Here is a 16,798-nt window from a genome sequence, read left to right on the forward strand (position 1 = left end):
AATAAAAATTAAGATATCCTGTATTATTTGAAAGGAGTTCTTAAAATAAGTATTACTGATATATCTTAAATATGTTTTCTTCAGGTAAAAAGCAGAATGTGGCAAAAGTTCAGTCACTTGATATCAATGATTCTTAAAAAATTCTATGATGTAGATGCCTGACCACTGTGCTGTACATCTGAAGCTGAAGCTGAATAATATTAAATGTCAACTATAATTTAATATATATACATAATCACAAGATGTGGAGTACAGCGTAGGGAGTAGAGTCAGTGGAACTGTAACAGCTATGTATGATGTCAGAGGGGTGGTCGATTGGGGGTGGGGGGTTATCACTTTGTGAGGGGTGTAACTGTCTAACTATTACATCGTTTTGTACACCTGAAACTAATAAAAAAAACCTGTATAATATAAAGGAAATGAAAAGCTTTTAAAAATGTGAACAAGATCAGGCAAGAATCTAACCTGGAAGAATTTATACTGTATTTGTGCCATCAACCAAATAACTTCAATCGATAAGAGCTAAACAGAGCCATATTCAAATGAATGATATACAAATATAGAAGCAATTCCTAAAAGCAGATTAAATTTAGAGACACACAAAAAATGAAGTTAATAATGTATAATAAATGTCAACTTGGAAATTTATATTCACCCATTTACAAATACTAATTTGTACTCACGACTTAGTACATGAAAGGCATTTTGTGCTCATATGTCTATACCTACTTAATTTATAGTCTATTTAAAGAAAGGCCCATTAAAATGATCACAGATTTTGGAAGTGAAATTAATTTCAATCAATACAATTTGAATTTGCTTAACTATCTTCAAAAATTATTTACTCTAAGAGACTGTGTTGTTATTGACTAAGGAACTCTTAAGAAATCACCAAATCCAAAGATGGTAATTGCTAAAATGGTGGTAAAGTAACAAAAAAGGTGATTTACCACACACTGTATATTAAAAGGAGCACTGGATTACAGAAATGTGTCTAATATAATTATCTCCTGAACTCTTCAAGGGAGAGAAAGAAACATTGTTTCTAGTGAACATAATCATTTTGGGCACTAGAAAAGTGTGTATTCGGAACAACACTATTTCACTAGGATTTTCCATTGTCTAGATGGTCTATCTCTTGAAAATAAAATTGGCAGGAAGTTTTCAATCCTTGCACCAGCATGTATAATTTTTTGAGACCTTCATGGAGAACTGTGTTGAAAAGGGCTTTGAAGACACTTTCAGGCTTAGAGTTAAAGAGCACATGATTAACCCTGTCCACCATAGTTACAGAAGATAGTGTGTGTTTTAGGGAAGATAGTGCGAAGAGGAATGAGAGATTACGGGTAACATATTTCATGCATTTACCATCCCTACTCTAAGATAAGTTATTTCCTTGAGCAAATTTCCATTACTAATTCTGTTTTCTAGGTACTTTGATAGAGAGAATTCTATACCAAAGATCAATGATTCACATTTCCAGTTACAAGAAATATGTATTATCCTCCCATAAATTTATAAAATTAACTCTTTATTGTATGCACAATATTATCAAATATTTTAATCCTATAAATAAACTTCAAAAACAAATTCTGCAAAAGTAATTCTCCTGTATAAGTTACGGCTAACAAAAGGAGATAATATTGAATATCATGGTAAAAGAAGGCAGCAGTGATTTATGTAGAAAAATAACTTTGAAGTACTAATCACATAAGCCTTACTACATTGAGCACAATCTTAAGTATAAAATACTCTGGTTTCCTTAATAAAGGCCTGATTATATTATTTGTCCTACCTTATAATGAAATAATATCATATGTATTATATATAGTATCATTAACCTAAAAGACAAACTATTAAAAATATAAAAGAGAAGGTCTTCAATTTTATCATTAAAAATATTTTAAAAAGCAAGAGGAACTTATCATCTGCTAAATTAAACTAAACATTTTCTTCAAGATCTTAGGGCTTTTTTTCTTTTTAGTAATCTAAGAGAGAAAAAGTCTTGGAAAATTTTTCATTCGCTAACACATGGTGGAAAAATATACAGTACTTCTAAGTCTGCTAAGGTACTTTTTTAATATATTTAACAATAGAATGTGTTGACTCAAACTTTAGGTTCCTGAAAAAATCTCTTAACAAGTTTACCAGTCAAATGTTTATACCACTAAATCCAGTTACTCTGGTCTTAAAATGAAATCATCACAATAAGACAAACATTCATAGTACCCACTGCTTAGAAATCATGGTTAAATGAAGGAGTAAAAATTAAGTATGAAAAATATAATCCATTTAATAAGCTTTCCCATCAAATTCTCTGGATCAAGACCTCCCTGTGAGTTACCTCCATCAGTCTTAAATGTCCTCCACATTCACTTGGCCTCTGGGTACATAATGACCTTTCTAAAGGTCTCCCAAGGGACATTTTTGTAGTGCAGTAATCTCCTTGAACAAAAGTAATGACAAACAATAGGCTAATTCTCACAAAGTTTTTTTTTAAGTCATTTTTACTACTTTTAAATGAGTGTGTTTGATGCATGATTTTGGTCCCCCTGATTAATGGTCACCGCCAGCCCAGCTTCTGGAGTTGTAATGTTTCCGTGAGCTTCCTTCCAGCAGAGCTCGACCATTAATCCAGTGGCATATGTCAGCTCAGCAGAGCAAGGTCACTCTTCTGCTTCAAGGGGAACCTTTTTAGAAATAATAAAACTGACAGAAAGTTCTTTTTTGCATGCTTTATGCCACCTGAGGTTGAGTGCTGCAGTTAATATCATAAAGCTTATAAACATTCCCATCTCAGGCAGGACCTGCTGCCACTGTGCTTAGGAATTTAAACATTTTTTTCTTAGTAAGAACAGACAGACATGTTTATGTGGGATAAACATACGGTATGTAATCCCAAATAGGGAAAGAATAGGTGGAAAAAAATTGTAGTGGGTTCATGCCAGGATATTTGGAAAAATTGTTAGTGTTCTCTAACTTCCTCATTGTCTATTACATTTATTTTCCTTTCAGTAAATTTGGATTTGGCTATATGAATATTTCAGTCTATTGTGGGATTAATAATGGTGTTGAAATGTGATAGTAGTAGTAGAAATGAACTGAGTTTATGGTCATCCCTAAATCAACAATATAATGTCCGATGATAGAACGTTTATATTTGAAGGAATTTTATTTTTAAAATAATAAACATTTGTTTTGTTGTCACTTGCTGCTTTGAAATTGATGAATGATTATAGTGAAATATTCATAATCTTAAAGTAATTTGAAATTTGTAGATAGCCTAATTTAGAAAAGATGGTGGTGACTGTATAATAACTAACAATATAAAGACTATATACTCATAAGCATTACAGAATTTACATATTGACTTAGTTATGTATTATTTTTACTTAATTAAAAATGAAAGTTGCATAGCTATTACCATGCGAAATATTCAGAAAAAAATTGAACCTAATGTCCAGACTATCATATCACTATGAATTGTAAAATAGAACTTGATACAAATAAATCTGCCTTGATACTTATTCCAGAACCTCAATTTAATAAAACTATGTAGAATATAGCAAAGAAAGTTTATTATTTAGTTGTCTTCATTTTATGCACATAGAGAAAAAGTGGTGACAGTTTTCTTCTAGGAAACCAGTTGCTTGACCACATGTCCACTATTAGGCCCTCATTTTGACAATTATGGGAGCTTTATTTTCAAAACTTGCAGAAATAAACAACCTTAAAGAGGACTGACTCATAAACTAAACTAATAAGATGCCAAAAATGGCAATCCCAAGTATTGATTAGGTACAAGGAATTCAACTGCCAAGAAAAATGTGTATTCTTGTTGACTGATGCAAGAATGGTCTCTCCTGGAAGAAATACTGCCTGGGTCACAAAATCATTGTTGGGGGTGTGTTTGTTTAGTATAGTAGAGTCACAGAAAAGTGAATTAGGTGATATTAGTGGCTACAGACAAGAAGTTACAACAGTCCGAAGTACACATCTCACCTAAGTGAGCACGTCTGAGCCGAAAGGAATACGTGCTTCGGCTGATCCGTATTGCTCTGCAGACACAGTGGCACATTTCTATCTTCCCCTCCTTTTTAGGGTCCCTAATAAACAACACACACTGCAAATGTTTTTTTTCCCCTTCAGATAGACTGCCTTACAATTTTTGATGATTCTTTTGTTTCATTTCATTCTGATTCTAAGGGTGGTTACTTTGTTTTATGTGGGTGTTGCCCAGATCTTTATCAATGACCCATTTAAAACATATCTTGAAGTAGATTATTTCTTTAGATGACTAATATCACCCATTAGTCATTCCACACTTATAGTACATATATTGAGAAATCACAACTATGTTCCATATTGCAAATGTTTTTGATGGTAACCAAAGTGTAATAGAAAGCACATGGAAACTGAAAGTTGGGCAGAGCTCAAGCCTCCTTTTTTCCCAGCAAAAGTTGCTGGGACACAAATATGAAAAAGATACATCCCCTGTTCTTGATGGTGACTCTAGTTGGAAAAACACATTAGAATAAACTATGGTAAGAGACACAATGGAGGTGTGGAACAAGCACTATGAACATAGAAAGGAGGGAGAGATTATTAATCAAACATGTACTGTGTGATAGGGAACTAACATGTGTGATTCACTTAATTCTCACATCAATCCTACGTGACATCTTTTAACAGATCCTCTTCTTTAGATAAGCATACCAAACCTCAAGAGAAGTTTAATAAAATGTTTAACATCCCGTTGTGAGGACATATCAAAATAGGGCCTCAAACCTATGTCTATAAGACTTAAGTTCATGTTCCCTCCTGCTCCATCAGGACGCCGTCTAAAACACTACCTTGGGCTAAATGGTGGAGGCTTTCTGGAGGGAGTGAGTCCAGCCAGGTATTAAAAGATGGATAGATATGAGTTCATAAGTTGGAAAAAAATGAGCAAACACATTCTAGGCTAAGGGAAGCACAGACAGGAAAGCATGACCGTGGTCAGAACAACTCAAAGATGAAATTTGGATACACAAAGAAAAGCACCGGGAGCTCTCAGGCACAGAAGGGCAACCCAGTGCAAAGGCAGCAAGTGGCTGTCATCTGCAAGCCTGGAGCAGATCCTTCCCTTACGGCCCTTAGAGGAAACCAGTCCTGCCAGCACCTTGATCTTGACTTCCAAACCCCAGAACTGTGAGAAATAATCTCTGTCCTGTAAATCACCAGCCTGTGCTATTTTGTTATGGAAGTCCTAGAAATCTAATATAGACTGGGTGAAGAATTCCAGAGCTCTTCATACGAGGGGAGAAAGGGGACATAGACATCGTGCTAACTAATGGCTCTATCTATGAAAGATTTCACTTCATCTACCACCAGAGACAGCTTAAAACCTTCTATTCTTATTAATCAATTCTTAATGAAAGACATTTTTGTTCTCTACTAAGAAGCTAATTACAAACGTCTTGTTTCTAAAAGTTCACCTAAATCCTTAACACTAGAAAGGAAAAGAAATGAATCAGTTTGGAAATGCTAAATTTGGAAACTTTGATATGTAGAGTGTGGACTTAATTCCACTATATATTAAAAAAAACACAATCTGAAGGGATAATGAAGCCATTTATCTCTAAAGCAAGGCAAGAAAAGATTAAAGAGGTATGTGTCTCATTAAATTGATTTTTTAACAAATCCAGTACATTGGTAGTCAAAGCAGTGACTTTATTCTCTTCCTATAGGATATAATATCCAGATTTCCAAAGGAGAGTCTACACTTCCATTGTTTCTCAGCCATATGTCTTCTGAACTTTCTGTATATTGTCTAGGCACTTTTCTCAAGTATAACCAGTCTATTTGGCCCCAAACCTTTTGCTACTTGTTTGCAAAAAAACCTGATTACAGATTCATATTCTGTACAACGGGAAGGTTAAGATGAACGAGGGCTTTTTTTGGAGAGGAGTTTTCAAGGCTAAAATTACTCTTTCAAACAATTAAATGTGGTGAAATGAGAAAAATTATAGTTCATCTCTTCTGAGTTGAGATGCCCTAGAAATGAAAATTAAATCCAATAAAAAACCCCCACGAAACCCTGTATTTTGAAAAAAACAAGCAGAAACCATTAGGAAGTGGTGCATCATTTTGGGGGTGAATTTCTATGAGCAGAAGGATGCGAGTACTTCTCCTTTGAATGTAAGCACCAGCTAGAAGCAAGAACAGTGCAAGGCGGTGACTGGCTTTCTGTTTACCATCTTTCAAGCACATGTAGGACGTTTCTTATACTTATTCAGATGTATACAATATGTACAAATAGGTCCCAAGTTCAACATCTCTCAATGCCCACCCTGTCCCTTCCTTTGTCTGAGCCACCATCAACTCTTTCCTAGTTTCTACAATAGTTTCTTAAATGGTCTCATGTCCCTACATACCCTCTCACTCCCTTCAGTGTATTTGAAGCACAAAAGAGAGTAAACCCACTAAAGAGTAGGCAAGGTCTTTCTCTTCTCTTCGCAAAATATTACAACACCAACCAAAGCCCTTATATAATGACATAGGAGGCCCTCTATGATCTGTTTTTTTGTGACCGCTCTTCCCCTTATGTGCTCGCGTTCATCTTTCTCAAACACCTCAGGGACAATCCCACATCAGGGCTTTTGGATTGGCTCTCCCCTCTGCCTGGATATGATTTCCTCAGCCAGGGTCATGGCCAGCTCCTCCATTTCCTCAGGTCTTTTTTCAAGTGTCCCATTCTCACCAAGTCTTCCCTGGTCCCTTGTATTTCGTATTCCTCTTTCCCTTCTTAGCATTTACCATTTACCTAGCATGTTATATATTTAACACATATTTATCTTGTTTATTATCTATCATCCCCAGTAAATGTAAATCCTCTCAGGGCAGGGGACTTTGTTTTAAACACCACTGTCTCCTCAGCATATAGTCTATATTGTCCATGATAAGCACTCAATAGATGTTTGTTACTTTGAAAAATGAATGAATGGATGAATGAATGGGATAATGAATTAACTTCTAAATATTTTGAAAAGATTAGTAGAAAAAAATGGCTCCAGGTTGGGAAATTTTAAAAGTTCTTGATGCTCAGGCATATTTTCTATGAAGTAAATCTGGATATTTAAAGATGGAACCCAATCATGAGTATTTCTTCAAAGTCTTTAGTTACTCACCTGTGCCACCTGGCTTGAGAACCATCAATATGAACATATTTCTAAACTTGAAAGTGCACACAGAACGCCTGGGTATATTCTGATTTAATAGGCTTGGGGTAGGTCAGAGAATCTGCATTTCTAACACACCCTTGAGATGCCAATGCTGCTAGTCTGTCAAACCACGTTAAGGAGAAAGTCCTAGATCCATACGCAACTCAACCCAATGGCCCAGGGACACCTTTGTTTTCTCCCAACTCGTCTTACTCAGTTTTAGGTTTGCATCATAATTTACTTTAAATATTTCTTGGAAAAAATTATGACATAAACACTATTCAATACATACATGAAGAGAATCTCTTGAGAGATATATTTTTGGCTGCAGGGGAGGGAGGGTAATAACCAAAAGTAAATAAACGTTTATTTACACCCACCATTTTTTAAATAGGAAAAGTGAATTTAAAATATTACCTACATTGCATATCACACATCCGAGATCACTTTGTATGAAAAGCCAAAAGATTCAACTGAATTCATATCAATTGAAGTCTGAAAAGTATACCCCAGATGAAGAATCCAAAAGAAGCAGTAGGGTGGAAACCCACAAGTTTAGAAGAAGAAAAACTGTCCCATATAATAGCAAATCATTTTTTTGCTAGCTATTATACTTTAGGAAAACTATTTCACATTTATAGGACTATTTTCTTTCCTGTAAATTGGGAGAAACAAGTTTCACCAGTTCCTTGTGTCAATGCCTGGTCTAAAGTGAGTACCAGTGCATGTAAACACCTCTCTTTCCTTATATTTGGTGAGATAAGAGTTAAAATGTATCTTAACAGTCTTGAAAGGAAAAGTAAAGAAAAAAAGCTCTTTAATGCCACCAAAGAAAAAAAGCTCTTTAATGCCACAACTATGTGTCATCCTTGTCTAGGAGCATAAATTTGCACAGCGGGCAGTGCAGTGAAAACAGCTCATAATCAACTCATCACCTCTCATCATGGCTAGGATCAAATGCAAATGGGAAAGAATGCCACTTCAGTCATTGCTAGTGAAAATTAGCATCTGTGACACTAATGGTGTCTCATTTATTATGCACTTTAGATTTTTAAAAAATGGTAAAAAAAAAAGCTATTTTCAGAGCTGCCATTATTCCAATGTTTCCCTTTGCATTAACAGAGGTATTTGAATTTTTTTTTACTCAGAGAAAAGCCTCAGTTAAAATTTATCAACACAGATCATTAATCCCAGCCAAATAAAGGCCAATTTGTTGAGTTGCAAAGTTTCATTTGTGGGGCCTATTCCTTTTCTATTTTCTAAGTTTCTACCATATTCCCTGGCCTGGAACAAAGGTCTACTGTTATGTAATGACTGGCCTCTCTAGGAATTCTTGCACAACAGTTGCTGTATTGGTGTTCTTCTTAAAACCAAACTTAAATATGAATTAGTTATATTTACACACATACATACAAACTTTCTTATATACACACTAACAAACTTGCTACCAAGAATAATGAAAGTACATAACACTAGTGAGCGTTCATATTTGAACTAGGCTACAATGTAGTATACTAGAAACATCATTCACTTTACAAATATGTATTAAGAACCTACTACATTGAAGGTGTTATGCTAGGTGCAGGCAGGAGATACATGGTTATACTTACCTCAGTATCAGATCATGATTTTTCTTTGCCAATTTGAACATTTGGATATAAAGAAACTTGTTATTGTTGTTTTATAGTAAGTATTGCAGCTTGTGTGGACACCTGGAGGGATTTTGTATGTGGAATTTTTGCATTTAATCACACACAGGAATGGAAGATTTCTAAATTCCTTCCCAACTTACAGAGGCTCCTAAAGATATATCCTGCCTGGTTTCCTTAAAATTTAGCTGGTAATTATGACAGAAATAGATATAATATCTACAGTTCTTATGCTTGTAATGGCAGCATAATAATTAAGAACAGGAATACTAGAAATTGACATATGTACTTCTTCCCACAGTTTTGGTGGGTTTGTTTTTTTTTTTAACTTATGTATCTTTGCTCAATTTAAATCACCTCCTCTATGCCTTCTCCAAGGCTACAAGGCTAAATAAGAGTAATTCCCTCACATAGTTGTTACAAATATTAAATTATTTGTGTAAAAAAAGTGCTGAACACAGCAACTGGCATGTAATAAACTCACAATAAATATAGAAAATTCAAAATAAAGCACTTCAGTTAGAAAAACAGTCAAGGAAAATTATGTTCTGTAATGTAAGGATTTATAGAGTGTAATGAGATCATGTCTTATCAAATATGAATCCTGGATACGGTTAATTTAAAAAAAATCATTATTGGGGCTGGCCGAGTGGCTCAGTTGGTTAAGAGCTCGCTCAAAGGTTTGAGCTCTGAGCAACAGCGGTTTGAGTCCAGACTGAGCTGAGCTGCCGCTGAGCTGCCAATAGGTGGCAGGATGGCTCCGTTAAAACAAACAAACAAACAAACAAACAAATCATTATTAAGTAGTGGGGCACAAGTGATAAGGTGAAAACAAAATTCAAAATGGAAAGTACAGTGCCTTGCATGTAAGTTAAGCAAGGCTGTTTTTGATTCAGTGAATGTAAGATAGTTAACCACTATCTATCAAATTTATTTTTTTTAATCTGGAATGTACCTATACACGATAGAGAGTTCTGAGACATAAATTGAACTAGTTGAAATTTACTAACATTCCAGTATACATAGAGGGTTTATTTTGTAATAATTTTCCAAGGCTTTTCCAGTTTCCCTTATGGAAAATCTCTGGTTTCTCCCTCTTAATCTATACTATAAAAATCTTATAATAATTATGAATACTATTGGTCTTATTTATGAGCTATTTGAGGGAAAGAACCCATATCAAAAATGGAGAAACAGAAAAATAAAGAGTGAAAAAGAGGATACTTTAGTGATAAAATTACATACTGCAAAAAAGTATTTTAATGTGGGTTTTGACTTTTTTTTTATTCATAGACGTGTTTATCAATAAGTCTTGTGCATATAAGAAAATAATAAATTGTTTCGGATATAGAACTCTCATAAAATCTATTGCTACATTTTATATCCACATTTTGAATTCTTCTCACAATAATAGGACTTATTTTAAAATACTAATAATGAAGTCCTCCATTTATTCCCTTTACAAATGCACAGTTTCATAACTTTTATTGGATATAACAATAGATGTAATATGCATTCACCATTTGAATCGGGTACTAGGTCACTTGACGTATAACCCACAGGAGTTAATATGAACTAGATGATTAAATAATATTTCTGTCACTTTTAATGTTGTTCATTACCTACTTTAGCATTTACAATCAAACACAAAGAAATCTCTCTCAGAAATTCTGAAATAGTATATAGCACAAGGAGTGTACATTTCTGAGTCAGGAGATGGGAACTATTGTCTGGTATGTAATTAATCAGTGTAGGCAGTGAGTCCCTATATTGCAGATTGATTTCTTGATGGTTCTATTCCATCTTTCTAGACACAGGCCCTATGTTCACTTCTGGTAGATGAAGGGATTTGAACTCCTTCTACGACTCATTTCCTTGTAGGCATCATCATGACACCCATCTCTGCCATCTCTTATGGATTCTACTTTTTTCCCATGAAATACACAAAGAAAATTACCCAGTAAAATAAATGTTTCTAAGACATAATTACAATAATTGAGAAAATATTACTTCCATATTCAAAGGAAATGACTTAATTGATCTGGAATGTATAGAAAACACACTTGTACATTTATACCCACATATCTCTTTGAATTCATATAAAATGGATAAAGAAGATATGGTGCATATATATAGTGGAATATTACTCAACCATAAAAAAAGAAATGTGACAACATGGATGGGTCTAGAGGGTGTTATGCTAAGTGAAATAAGTCAGACTGAGAAAGTCAAATACCACATGATCTCACTTATATGTGGAATCTATAAAACAAAATAAATGTGCAAACAGGACAGAAACAGACTCACAGATACAGAGAACAAAATGATGGTTGCCAGAGAGGTGGGGGGTTGGGGGGCCAAGGTGAAAAAGGTGAAGGGATTAAGAAGTACAAATTGGTAGTTACAAAATAGTCATGGGGTGTCAAGTTCAGCATAGGGAATATAGTCAATAATTTTGTAATAATTATGTATGGTGTCAGGTGGGTACTAGACTTATCAGGGGAATCACTTCATAAATTATACAAATGTTTAACCACTATGCTATGCTCCTGAAACTAATGTAATATTGTATGTCATCTGTAACTGAAAAATAAATTAATTTTAAAAATTATATAGAATGAAAACCATCCATCGAAAGGAAATGAGAATTCATTCACAACAAAAGTTAACATGTTTCAATGTGACTACTGTGATAAATTTTGTTCTCAGATGTATATTTTATCAAATATATTTTTACTTTTATGATAAGGACATCAACAAGATGAACAATACTCCATTTTTATTACTATAGTTCCTTCAATTAAGGCAAATGATGATAATAGACTGAAATCATTTTTAAAATAGTTTAATGACACTACATAATGCAGTCCTTATGAGATATTCTGACTTCAGATTTTAAATACTTGGTGGAAAACTACCACTTCCTGTTAAGTTTTGCGATCTTTCTAAATCTACTATCATAAACTCAATATTGGTTGCATTTAATCAAGCAAATTTTATATACAATTAATCTTAAATAGAAAAATAAGTCATACTTTTAGAAACATTTTTTGTACTCTGGGAAGTGTTATCTTGAATTTGTATTATATTAGGGAAAACGACAGTAATTATGATATGTTTCCAGCTGTATTTTAAACTAAAAATGCTTGTCTACCTTTTATCAGATCTTTGTGTGAGAAAGAATTAATATTAAAAGTCATTTATCCTTAGTTTCCAAAGATTGAAAATCATTTATTTTTAGTTTCCTTCAGAGAGATTGTGTGTAACTTGCAGAGTTTTAAAACATTGACAGTGCTCAATGCCACATCAATTCAAAAGGTCACAATTAACTCCCAACTCCTTTCTCTCAGAATGGGTGCTAAGCAATTAAGAACCAATAACAGATAATAAGTCAGTCCTTTAAAAAGACATTTAAACTCAACTATTGTTCATTCAAACGCAGATTAAAAATGTTAGTTCTTTAAGAAACTTAAGAATATAAGAAAAATTCTCTCCACCAGCATTTCATAAATAAATAATTTTGACTTCTAAAATAGAATCTAAACTTTATATTTTTAAGTAGGAATTATTGTCAAGACTAAAAATTGAATAACATTCCAAATAGAACCAATTTGACAAATCTATCAATTTATGGGATGCTCCCAAAACATAACCTAATCCTCTCCTTAGTAATGGTGTTAGTTCAAGAGACAGACTAGAAAAATACTATCTCCAACAGGCTGTCATATTTTAATAAGAAAAAGTGGAAAAAATTGAATATTTAACCAAAATATCTATTTTACATCCTTCTCATAATTAAATATATTGTCAAGAACTGAGCAGTTAAGAGATAAAATGCACTCAATTGATTGTTAAATAGATATTGACATCTTTATAGTTGTTAAAAATGTGCAAGAAGATTTTATAATATCAACCTTTCAAACAGAGACCACCAAATTGATTTCAGGAAGTTGATAATCTGAGCCTAAAGTTCAGTTACAGATGCAAATGATCAAATATGCACTATAAGATAAAATTTCAAAGACAATAATTGTCAAGTGTTATTTAACATCTAATTTTGCCATTCATTTTTTTCCACATTTGCCATGAGGCATTCAACCCTATGGTTGAATTTATTTATGACCCACAGATAAGAACAATATGCATGTATGTTCTTTTAAATAGTTTAGTTGTGTTTGGCTATGTATGAAATTACCTTACCTTTGGTTTCTGATGTTTGTCCTTCTCTGAAACATTGGATGGCTTTCTTTTCAGCATTTTGAATTCAGACTATGCCAAGTGAGTACACTTTGTGTGGTTACAGGAAGAACTGAGGCTAGTCAGCGAGTGCTCTCAGTTATGTACAGCAGTAAATATGTCTGAGCCCTGTGACCGGCCACTTCCTTCTTTGGTCAGGATATGACTTCACATCGACATGGGTAAAGGTTTCTGGGGTTTTTTTTAAGTACTTCTTTGGTAACTTTTTAATGTTCTGCCTCTGCCATATTCTGTGAGACGGATTTGTGAATTTCACATTTTGACATGCCTGCAGTTATCAGAAGAGCCAGAAGGATTCCAACATAAAACTCATTTTTTTAGTTTATATAAAAATAAAAATCTATGACACATTCCATGTGTATAGGGAAGAAAACATCTGAGCCAATAAATAAAATAAAATTTGAGATGTGGGCTTTTTAGTATTAAAAAGAAATGAAGAGAATTCCCAGGGTAGTCAATTTTACATTTCTAGGTAAACTTTGTTAGAAGATGAAATAAACTAGACTTTATACAATACGAATCCTATTTAAAGCATGCATGCATGCATATATTTAAAAAGTAGAGTGTGAATGAAATTTATGTAAATACAAATGGAAATATGACTCCAGAAGTAAATGATTATGCATATTGTTATTTTTTAACATAACACTATGTTCTAAAGCCCTGATTAAAATGGAAATGAATTTAACAGAACCCTCAATTAACCAGATGTTTTTCTGCCACAAACTACAATGCCATACATATACTGATAATTAATGTTTCAGTAATGGTCCATTGGGTCAATGGTATCTTCAAATGATGTATCCAGAATCCCTATTTGATAGGCCTGGAATAGCTCTAATACAGCTTAGAAAGACTTTCCTCATTAAACTAAAGGGTTTAACACTTTTATTATAATGTCAAAACCAAGACACCCAGGAAGTAAAAGCAAGAAATTCAAGCTTTCTTGTTAATTAGGGGTTTACCAAAGGGAGACTTGTGGAATGTCTGTTTAAACAGGCTTTTTAAGGAAATCAATCTAGATTTCTGTTTATAAAACCCCTGGGTTGAAAAGCAGTGGTTCCATATTCTTAATGAGCAGCTTTTCTAGATAACAAATCAACTGATCCTATTTCTCAGTCTTCCTCACATCTCTAAGCCCCTCCTCCCAGTTACAGTGTCCAAATTTCACTAATTTGTTTAACAAAAATTGAACTGAGTGTCTATTGTGTGCTGTCTGACAATATAGCAAATCTCTTGACTAGCCAAAAAAAAAAAGTTTTTGTTTTATAACAGAATTGAAGGAATACACTTGTCCAGATTATGGTTAATATGCTTCTAGTAGCTATTAAGAGCAGAATTTTATTTTCAAGAAATACCAAGCTGGTATTTTCAAAATAATGACACAAAGGATAACACAGAAACACCTCAGGACTTTGAGGTTTGGTAATTCCCTAGAAGTATGCTTTCTTTCAAACTTTCTATTTTAGGTTTAGGTTAAGTCAGTAGCCTGAGTGATTTTTTTGTTTCATCTCCAGAAATTGAAAGTCATGAAAAAAATATATTTCTTAAGTGAAACATCTGCACCCTCTGTGTCCCCATTTCTTTATATGTGAATAGAAATTTCATTCAGTTGTGGAGTTTAATCAGTAATATGGGCATGATAATGTGCATACTACTCGAGAGGGTTTTGGTAAAGATAAAAGGAAATACCAATAAAAAACATACTTATTCTATGACATTAGTTAAGTAAAATGTTTTATGTTAGGAAGTGTTTGTGGATCTTAAAGAAGCATGTGATTTCAAGTAGTTATGTTTGTGGTGGTGGTTACTATACGTTGTATTTCTACAAAGATAACTAAAGAATAGAGAACACTCATATTCATGGTGATTCTAGCTGGATTAGATGCAGTTTAAAAAGTGTGATACTCAAGCAGTATTTGTAAAATCGCAATTTATGATCTCTAAGCATTTTACCATCATTAACACTATAAGACATATTTAACATGTAAATAAAACTGAAATATTTTCTTTCAGAATTGCAGATGAGAAGCAATTTCCAACTTTCTCTTCTACTCAAGAGTACTGTTTTCTGGAATTAAAAGACAGATATGACGTTTGAGGTCCTACTACAATTTGTATTAAACTAGTTGCTTCTCAATACATCTTAGGTAACAATGTAGAAAGTGTTGTTTGTTGGTTTGTTTTTATCAGTTATCTAATGTTTTATGGAATTCTCAGGCCACCAAGATATTTAATAAATGATCTGGGGAGATCCAGCAAATTCAAAAATCTAAGGTAGACAGAACAGGAATGGGGTAGAGAGTCAGTACTGAGCACACCTAACATCCTCTCATGATTCGACCACTAAGCCACATGTTACTTAAGACATGTTCTGAAACAGGGAAATTGCAAAAGAGCAAAGTCTCCATGCATTGTTTTTGCACATTACCTTAATGGTCTTAACAACCCAGACAGGGTGAAATAAGGTTGGGACTTCGCAGCATATATATGCGTCATAGAGGTGAGTCATAACTTCACTAAAGAAATTGCAATAAAATGATAGCTATTGGGGTGTGTTTTATGAAAAAATAAAGTGAGGTATAAAAGAGTTGTTTTAGCAGTCCAACAAATATTTATTGATATATTTGTAAAATATGAATTATCAAGTTCAAATCATAGGTATCAGAAAAGTATAGATATGAGAAAATGCCACCTGAAGTCTTTGATTCTGACATCTTAATTACCTGATGACATTCATCTGTATCTCTTTGCTTCCTTCATCAAATTGAAAATATAGCTAGATAGTAATGTTTGAATTAATCCTAATCTAATGTTATTTCAAGACACATTTATTCAATGGACGGAGGGTTTTCAAATCAAATCTTTAAAAATGGGACTAGGATTTTGACACTGCCTTCATATTTATACCTTCTCCAACATGTGGGCTTGGTCACAGTAAATCTAATGCTTCCGTGTATTACTGGGGCAGCCATGACCAAAAGTTCTTTTAGTAACTATAACCTAAAATACTTCTGACTACACCTGAAATGCATTGTTGGAGGAGGAAAGGAGAGAAGCATCTTCCAAGAACTTGAAAAATAAAGGAAATAAGATGGTTGCTATGGAGTACAATTTAAAATTAACATTTAATGTAAGACAGAATAATTATAGAAAAAGAATGGATTATATTCCATTTCAGAGCTACAGAATTTAATCACTTATGATAAAGAAAAAAACAACAACAAGTAAATCTTCAAAGCATTTTAACCTTGATGGTTCCCCTCTTTTTTCTGGCCCCTCAGAACAAGCTTTTCTCTGCAGAATGGAGAAATGGCGGGACAGATATTCCCCCAAGCCTATGGTGGGGGTGAAGAGATTTGGGGGAAGGTGGCTTCCCTGTGAATCTGTTCTGTTTCCTAGCGCTTTGAAGTCACTTACTCATTCTCTGTCTCTGGAGTCTGTATTTACTAATCCTTTCCAGAAAGGGGCCCAGCTTCTTCCCCAAATTCTTGAAATCCCTTCTAATGTCTTACTCATTGAAGTCTCACGGTTTCTTTTCTGCTCTGCCCCAGTGACCTGCTTTAGGAGTGACAAGCTCAAGTTTTGAGGAGAAGAGAAAATTCCGTTCCCACTAACAGGGTGAGTACAGAAGATGGGAGCTATTGAGATTTGCTTTTCCTAGCAAAGCTTGAAATTAAGCATAGGGGT

General features: G+C 33.8%; 1 protein-coding gene across 2 annotated transcripts in view; it reads right to left on the bottom strand.

Annotated features, from left to right (window-relative positions):
• The window catches only part of SAMSN1 (SAM domain, SH3 domain and nuclear localization signals 1), a 48,008-nt gene extending 34,814 nt beyond the window's left edge, over positions 1-13,194 (bottom strand). For both annotated transcript variants that reach the window (XM_019668115.1, XM_019668116.1), the window contains exon 1: positions 13,052-13,194. In XM_019668115.1, coding sequence (XP_019523660.1) covers positions 13,052-13,108 — 57 coding nt within the window. In that variant the 5' untranslated portion in view covers positions 13,109-13,194. The remainder of the gene's footprint in view (positions 1-13,051) is intronic.
• Between the last annotated feature and the right edge of the window lie 3,604 nt (positions 13,195-16,798).

Source organism: Hipposideros armiger, unplaced genomic scaffold (assembly GCF_001890085.2).
Source record: "Hipposideros armiger isolate ML-2016 unplaced genomic scaffold, ASM189008v1 scaffold_517, whole genome shotgun sequence".
In the NCBI taxonomy this organism is placed as follows: domain Eukaryota; kingdom Metazoa; phylum Chordata; class Mammalia; order Chiroptera; family Hipposideridae; genus Hipposideros; species Hipposideros armiger.